The sequence below is a fragment of the Zosterops lateralis genome (genome assembly GCF_965231275.1).
Source record: "Zosterops lateralis genome assembly, chromosome: 4".
Lineage (NCBI taxonomy): Eukaryota > Metazoa > Chordata > Aves > Passeriformes > Zosteropidae > Zosterops > Zosterops lateralis.
In genome coordinates, this window is record NC_139765.1 from 73,350,260 (window position 1) to 73,358,756 (window position 8,497).

The 8,497-nt window shown below is 56.3% G+C and overlaps 1 protein-coding gene across 1 annotated transcript; it reads right to left on the reverse strand.

The window, feature by feature from the left end:
* Positions 1-303: 303 nt before the first annotated feature.
* TSPAN33 (tetraspanin 33) lies at positions 304-7,759 on the reverse strand. Its single transcript, XM_083860709.1, has 8 exons — positions 7,640-7,759; positions 5,548-5,605; positions 5,329-5,456; positions 4,889-4,963; positions 4,155-4,250; positions 3,264-3,392; positions 1,577-1,738; positions 304-830 (listed from the first exon to the last, which is right to left on the reverse strand). The coding sequence occupies exons 1-8, from the start codon at positions 7,742-7,744 to the stop codon at positions 729-731; spliced, it is 855 nt and encodes a 284-aa protein (XP_083716835.1). The 5' UTR covers positions 7,745-7,759; the 3' UTR covers positions 304-728.
* Positions 7,760-8,497: the final 738 nt, after the last annotated feature.

An 8,497-nucleotide genomic window follows, 5' to 3' on the forward strand; every position in this document is an offset into this window, starting at 1 on the left:
CCCCGGCAGAGCCACCGTGGAGTCCCCCGGTTGTCCCCAGAGCCATCGTGGTGTGTCCCCCAGCTGTCCCCAGGGCCACCGCAGTGTCCCCCCCGGCTGTCCCCAGAGCCACCGTGGTGTGTCCCCCGGCTGTCTCCAGAGCCACCGCGGTGTGTCCCCTGGTTGTCCCCAGAGCCACCGCAGTGTCCCCTTGCTGTCCCCAGGGCCACCGCCGTGTCCCCCGGCTGTCCCCAGGGCCACCGTGGTGTCCCCCTGGCTGTCCCCAGGGCCATGGCGGTGTCCCCAGCGCAGCCCGGCAGAGCTCGGAGCGTCCGGCCTCGTGTCTTTATTGTCCGTGAGAAAAGCCAAGGAAGCGGCACCGGCCGTGCCCTGGGCTGTCCCTGCACACGGCGACACCGACACGGACACCAGGGCCATGCGGGGGGAATGTCACCAGTCCCGCAGCCCGGCCTGGGCGAAGGCAGCTCGGTGCACGGACACACAGACAGACAGACAGACAGACACACAGACATCCTCCTCCAGCACACGCGGGAGAGAGGGAAGCACATCCCACTGCGAAGCTTTGTGTGGACAGACAGACAGACAGACAGACAGACAGCGATTCCTGCTCTAGCTCGGCACCTCCAGGCCGAGCCCAGCACCAAAGGCACGGAGTGTCCGCATTCCCTCCTTCTCCAGGGAATCCCCTCGGGAATCCGGGGTTTGGGAATGTCCCCCGGGAGCACCGCTCAGTACCAGGGGTCTGCCCGGTGCTGCTGGTTGTAGAGCTGCAGCTTGATCTGGTCGCGGATCTGGTTGATGAGGAGCTGAGCCAGGATGATGCCCACCAGCTGGAGGGACGGGGAGGGAGGAGAAAGGGAGAGCGAGGGAGTGGGAAAAGGACGGGAGAGGAAAGGGGGATAGATAAGGAGAGAAAGGAGAGGAAGAGGAAGGGGGAGATGGAGGAGAGGGTGGGGATGGGGACAGGGAAAGGGAAAGTGAGATAAAGGGACGGAGAGAGGAAAGGGGGAGGAAGAGGGAGGAGAAGGGAAGAGAAAGGGGAACAGGGAAGGAAAGAGGAAAAGAAAGAGGGAAAGGGAAGAGGAAAGGGGGAGAGAAAGGGAGAGGGAGGGAAGGAGAAGAGGGAAGTGGGAGAGGAAGGAGAGAAAAGTGAGAAAGGGAAAGAGCAAGAGGGAGGGGGGAGAGGAAGAGGGAGGAGAAAGGAAGAGGAAGGGGAACAGGGAAGGAAATGAGAGAGGAAGGGAAAAGGGAAAAGGAAAGGAGGAGAGAAAGGGAGAGGGAGGGAAGGGGAAGAGAGAAGTCAGAGAGGAAGAGGAAGGAGAGAAGCCAGAGAAATGGAGAAAAAGAGCAAGAGGGAGGGGGGACAGGGAGGAAGAGGAAGGGGAGAGGGAGGTACTGAGCAACACCAGGCAGTGTCACCCCACACCCCCCGTGCCTGACATTGGCATCACTCCCCCAGCCCAAATCCCATCCCACTCCCCCATGTCGCCATCAGCTGCCATTAGGGCAGCTCCCCATAAAAACCCCACAAAGCAGAGCCTTGGCACGGCCCCTTCTACCCCCCAGTGCCCCGTACCTGGGGCAGGGCCAGCCCCAGGGTGATGCCCCCCAGCAGGAAGAGGTTGCTGTGGGTCCAGTTGACCAGCTTGTCGATGCAGCCGTTGGTGTGGATGAAGGCACTGGCCTCCAGGTAGCCCCTGGCCTGCATCCCGTGGCCACACATGGTGTTGATGACAGCCTGGCAGAGGGGACACGGCACTGAGGGGCTGGGGACAGGACACCCCGGGGTCCCTGCTCTTGGGGGGCACCCCTGGGGTGACCAGTAGCACTGGCACTTGCCTTGGTGGGGTGTCCCCTTCCTCGGTGTCCCCACGCCAGCCCACAGAGCCAATTCCAGCTCTGGGGAGGGAGACTTCTCCCCACCCTCACCACAGCATTCCCACCCAGCAGTCCCCAAACACAAAGGTTGGGATGGGGGTCCCAAACTGAGAGGGTGGATTTGGGAACACAAACCCAGAGGGTGAATTTGGGGACCCAAACCTGGAGGGTGGAATGGGGAGAACCTAAACCCAGAGTGTGGGATGTGGGGAACCCAAACCCAGAGTGTGAGATAGGGGAACCCAAACCCAGAGTGTGGGATGTGGGGAACCCAAAGCCAGAGTGTGGGATGGGGGAACCCAAACCCAGAGTGTGGGATGTGGGGAACCCAAAGCCAGAGTGTGGGATGTGGGGAACCCAAACCCAGAGCGTGGGATGGGGGAACCCAAACCCAGAGTGTGGGATGGGGGAACCCAAACCCAGAGCGTGGAATGGGGAACCCAAAGCCAGAGTGTGGGATGTGGGGAACCCAAACCCAGAGTGTGGGATGTGGGGAACCCAAACCCAGAGTGTGGGATGGGGAACCCAAACCCAGAGTGTGAGATGTGGGGAACCCAAACCCAGAGTGTGAGATGTGGGGAACCCAAACCCAGAGTGTGGGATGGGGGAACCCAAACCCAGAGTGTGAGATGTGGGGAACCCAAACCCAGAGTGTCGGAAACCCAAACCCAGAGTGTGGGATGTGGGGAACCCAAACCCAGAGTGTGGGATGGGGAACCCAAACCCAGAGTGTGGGATGGGGAACCCAAACCCAGAGCGTGGAATGGGGGAATCCAAACCCACAATGTGGGACGGGGGAACCCAAACCCAGAATGTGGGGAAGCCAAACCCAGAGTGTGAGATGGGGGAACCCAAACCCAGAGTGTGGATGGGGGGAACCCAAACCCAGAGTGTGGGATGTGGGGAACCCAAACCCAGAGTGTGGGATGTGGGGAACCCAAACCCACAGTGTGGAATGGGGAACTCAAACCCAGAGTGTGAAATGGGGGAACAAAAACCCAGAATGTGGAATGGGGGAACCCAAACCTGGAGGCTGGGATGGGGAGCCAAACCCAGAGTGTGGAATGTGGGGAACCCAAACCCACAGTGTGGGATGGGGGAATCCAAACCCAGAATGTGGGAAACCCAAACCCAGAGTGTGGAAAGGGGAACCCAAACCCAGAATGTGAGATGGGGAACCCAAACCCCAAAGGTGGATAGGGTCCATACATTGCCATCAGCTCCAGGCTCAGCACAGCCCCAGGGGATGCCAGGACAGGCTCAGGGCAGGTCCCCCAGGCCACCCCAGATTGACCTGCTCTGAGCTCCAGGGATGGCAGGACAGAGCCCCAGGGATGGCAGGACAGGGGATCAGCCCCTAGGGGATGAGGCCACCCCAGACTGACCTGGCTGGTGTTGTGCAGGCAGCAGGAGAAGGGCACAGAGCAGCGCTCCCGGCTGGGGTTGGTGGCTGTGCAGTTGAAGTACATGTTCTGGGACCAGTCCTTGTAGGAGACACCCCCACAGCAGCTGAACTGTGGGCAGGGCATGGGGCTCAGCGAGGAGGGGACCCCAGCCCAGGACACTCTGTGCCCCCAGCTCTCCCCCTGCCCGGGCAGCACATCAGAGTGGACATCAAATCCTCCTGGAAGAGCCATCCAATGTCCCCAGCCTGTGCTGCCCCACAGATTTCAGCCTGACACAGAATAGGGACGTGCCCTCTGTGGGATTATGCCCTTTTCTGACTTACAGATGGGGCAAGTGAGAAGCTTTTTTTCTATTTTTACTCTCATATGAGGGGTGAGACAATACAGATGTTACAATTCACACCAGCACAATCAGAAGCCAAATTATTTCCTAATTATAACACATTATAAGCATTTTTTGACCTTCCAGCTTTTGTCACACAATGCTGTTAATGCCTTAAAGCCAATCATCTAAAATTACCCCGATGGGTCCTGCTACAATGCACCTTTCACAGTTCCATCCTCATAGTTTCATCTTTCTATATCTGGTATTATTTGTATAATAGATATAGAAAGGTGAAAGTATCCAGTCTTATTTGCAAGGCCATCCTTTGAAACTTGTTTCCAGTTCCATTTTTTTCTCAACAATGTCTGTCCTGTTCTATTTGGCATTTCCAAATCAGTATTTCTTACCTCAATATTTGCACAGAGATGCACAAAACTGTGTGAGCCTCCTGTCAAGCTTTAAGAATCCCCTACAAATCCCTTTCCCAGAGTCCTCCCCCACTGGAGGGACACCCCAACCCTGCAGAGCCCCCCCAGATTGGTCACCTCCTTCTGCCCGAAATCGATGAGGTTCTGCAGGTCCAGGTCATCCCGGTAATGCACGATGGCCCCGTTGATGATCTCGCTGACCTTGCCCCGAGCCTGGGACAGCACAGGGTTAAAATGAGTCTAAAAATCCTGGGAATTGTGTACAACAGATTCAGGGGAGGTGGAGAAAAAGGTTGGGCCTGGGTAGGCCTGGGAAAGGGAACCAAAACTACGGCACCTGCATCATCATCATATGATAAATGATGTGATTGTTAATTGTAATGATTGTTGGGTAATTGAATATGAATGTTGTTTAAGAATCATGAGAAGACGATGTTTGGGGAACTGGGCCTGATGGAAACTACAAGAATTCATGCTTGGATATATAATAGAACAATATGGGTTTAATAATTTATATATATAGTTATACAGCAAAATATCTATATATATTATAATTTCTATTAATAACAATTAATTAATATATTAATAGTAAGTAACGTATATATTTATAATAACCATATATTAATATATAAAATATAATTACATCTATAATTATATATTACTATATTTATATTAATGTATTAACATATTATATAATTATATATAATTATATATCGATATATTCATAAGTATATATTAATATATTTATATATTATATAGTTATATATTAATATATGGTATTATATATATTAATATGTATATTAAAATATATGGTTTTTAATATATATATATATATCTGCTTCCCCCTGTACCTTGTCAGAGAAGACAAAGCCCAGCACGCCGGCCGCCAGCTGCAGGAGGAAGATGATGGTCAGGCAGACAGAGAACTGTGAGGGAAAAGGAATTATGACAGTGAGGGCACCACGGGAGGGACACCGAGATGTCCCCAGCAGTGTCCCCAGCAGTGTCCCAGCAGTGTCCCCAGCAGTGTCCCCAGCAGTGTCCCAGCGGTGTCCCAGCAGTGTCCTAGCAGTGTCCCAGCAGTGTCCCCAGCGGTGTCCCAGCAGTGTCCCAGCAGTGTCCCAGCAGTGTCCCCAGCAGTGTCCCAGCGGTGTCCCAGCAGTGTCCCCAGCGGTGTCCCAGCGGTGTCCCAGCAGTGTCCCAGCAGTGTCCCCAGCAGTGTCCCAGCGGTGTCCCCAGCAGTGTCCCAGCAGTGTCCCCAGCGGTGTCCCAGCAGTGTCCCAGCACTCACCAGCTGCAGCAGGCAGATGTTCTCCCGCAGGGAGCCCACGCAGCCACAGAAGGTGATGAGGAAGGTGAGGACGCCCACCATGATGAGAAGGATGGCAGGGTCCACCGCCAGGCACGCCACGGCCGCCTCTGTCACGGCCACCAGCATGGTCACCACAGCCACCAGCTGTCACCAGGGTGGCCACCACCCCCCGTGCCCCCGCCAGGGCCCTCGGCTCACCTGCGTGCTTCAGCAGCTGGGCATAGACCCCCACGGCCACCATCACCATGGAGATCATCTGCGCAGGGACAGAGGGGACCCCAGGGTGTCACCACCCCTGTGCCACAGCCACGTCCCCACCTGCAGCCCCCCAGAGTCAGGGGTGCCCTGGTGAGCTGCCTCAGTTTCCCCTTGTCACACCGGTGTCCACTGTGTCCCCTCCTAGTGGGAGGTCACATCTGTCCCCACCTCCCTTGAGGTCACCTCTGTCCCCTCCTAGTGGGAGGTCAACTCTGTCCCCTCCTACAGCCAGGTCACCTCTGTCCCCACCTATTGAGAGGTCATCACATCTGTCCCCTCCTACAGCCAGGTCACCTCTGTCCCCTCCTAGTGGGAGGTCACCTTTGTCCCCACCTAATGGGAGGTCACTTCTGTCCCCACCTCCCTTGAGGTCACCTCTGTCCCCACCTCCCTTGAGGTCACCTCTGTCCCCACCTCCCTTGAGGTCACCCAGCCAGCACTGTTCCTCTATGGGTGACTGGACACAGGGATGTGGTTTATCAGAAGCAAAAAACTTCCTCAAAAATAAGGTTGCAAACAAGGAAATAACCCGCAAAAAAACCCTCCAAAAAAAACCCTGCAAAAGCATTTAAAAAAAACCCCTAAACATAAAAAAACCTCAAAACTCCTAAGCAGTACAAAAGTCTCCGAAACAATAAAAAATACTCAAAACACAAAACTTCTAAAAAACGTAAAAACCCCTCAAAACATTAAAAAAAAAATCGAAAAAGGCTCCCAAACATAGAAAACTGGGGCTTCTCTGCAGGAGATATCCCTGGAGTGGGCTGGGGACAAGAAGGACCTCTGTCCCCCTCTCTGGGGGTTTGTCACCTGTGTGGGGGCAGGAAGGGTCCTGGTGAAGTGATGGGGATCCAAAGGACCCCAAAAACTCCTTCTGTAGGTTCTGGAATGGGGGATCCCAGTGGGGTTCAGGGATGGGGACACTCCCAGGAATGAGGGGTCACAGTGGGGTGATGGGGTTTGGGGGTTCCAGGGAATCCCGAGTGGGGACCAGGGGTGGGGACAGCTCCAAAGTCAAGGGGTTCCCCTGGGGTCCTGGAGATGGAGGTGGGTCGAGGGATCCTGGGAATGTGGGGTCCCAAATAGGTCCAGGGGTTGAGAGAGGGCTGGGGGTCCCTGGGGATGGAGGATCCCAAAAGGGTTCAGGGACGGAGACAATCCCAAGGGATAGGGGGTCCTTGGGGATGGGGGATCTCTGGGTATGAGGTTCCCAATAGGATCCCAATAAGGTTCAGGAGTGGAGACAATCCCAAGGGCTGGAGGTCCCGGTGGAATCTCAAGGAATGGGGGGTCCCAGTCAGGTTCAGGGATGGAGACAGTCCCAAGGGATAGAGAGTCCCTGGAGATGGGGGATCCCTGGGGATGGGGGTTCCGAATAGGATCCCAAAAGGGTTCAGGGATGGAGACAATCCCAAGGGATGGGGGCTCCCTGGGGATAGGGAACCCCAATAGGGTTCAGGAATGGAGAGAGTCCCAAGGGCTGGGGGTCCCCCTGAGATCTTAGGGATGTGGGGTCCCAATAGGGTTCAGGGATGGAGACAATCCCAAGGGCTGGGAGTCCTTGGGGATGGGGGATCCCTGGGTATAAGGGTTTCCAATAGGATCCCAATAAGGTTCAGGAGTGGAGACAATCCCAAGGGCTGGAGGTCCCGGTGGGATCTCAAGGATCGGGGGTCCCACTAGGGTTTAGGGATGGAGACAGTCCCAAGGGCTGTGGGGTCCCCAGAGATGGAGGATCCCCGGGTATGAAGGTCCCCAGTAGGATCCCAATAGGATTCAGGGGTGTAGACAATCCCAAGGGCTGGAGGTCTTGGTGGGGGTCTCAGGGCTGGGGGTCCCGGCGATACCGGGGATGGCCGTGTCCCAATGGGGTTTAGGTATGGGGACAATCTCCAGGGCTGGGGGTCCCGGTGGGATCTCAGGGCTGGGGGTCCCACCAATACCGGGGATGGCCGTGTCCCAGTGGGGTGCAGAGATGGGGACAGCCCCAGGGCCCCTCGGGACGGGGATGTGGCGGTGGCCCCGCACTCACCCAGAAGAGCAGGTTGAAGAAGAAGAGCACGTACTTGGCCACCGGGCTGACGAAGGAGAAATCGTCCCCGAGGGGCCCGGCGGGGGCCGCCGCCCGCCTCGCCATGGCCGAGCGGGGCCGAGCGGGGCCGAACAGACCCGAGCGGGGACGAAAGGACCCGAACGGGACCGGACCCCGCTTCGCCCCGCAGCCAGCCCTGCCCCGCCCCTCCCATTCCCGCCAGCTCATTGGCTGGACTCTCCTCACTCTGCTTTGCTATTGGTTAACTTCCCCGTCACTCATCCCGTGTGGTCCCTCCCCCGCGCACCTGTCGGTGCCTTAAAGGGCCAGCGCACCGCATCTCCCACCCGCGTGGAACACAAATTTGGGTCCGGCCCAAATCCCGCCTGGACCATCCCGCCCTTCCCAAAAGTGCTCCAGGCCTGCGGTCCATGCAGAGAACCCCTCAGCTTGGAGGGAGTGTCGAATTTTTAAATTATGGCTGTAATTTGTAATTGATTTCTGCCCCAGGTGACAGTCCCTGAAGGGACACGAGGGACAGCAGGGACACAGGGGAGTTGTCACCCCAGCTGAGACAATTCGGGGTTTTCCTGAAAGGGCGTGGCTGAGTCTCCGACCCGAATTTGCTGAAATCAGCCCAAAAGGCTCCAGTGCTGACAGCGTGTCCTCGGTGACCTCTCCCCTGCAGGGAAGTGGAGCCCAAACTGCTCCCCTTCCCCTCTGCTGCCAAAACCGGGGCGCTCTGGGGAACCCCGGGACACCAGGAACCGACAGCTCCCTTCCCCAGCAGGATCCCACCCTCAAATCCCTTTTTTTTTTTATATACCCAACCCTCAAATCCCATTTTTTTTGGGATGA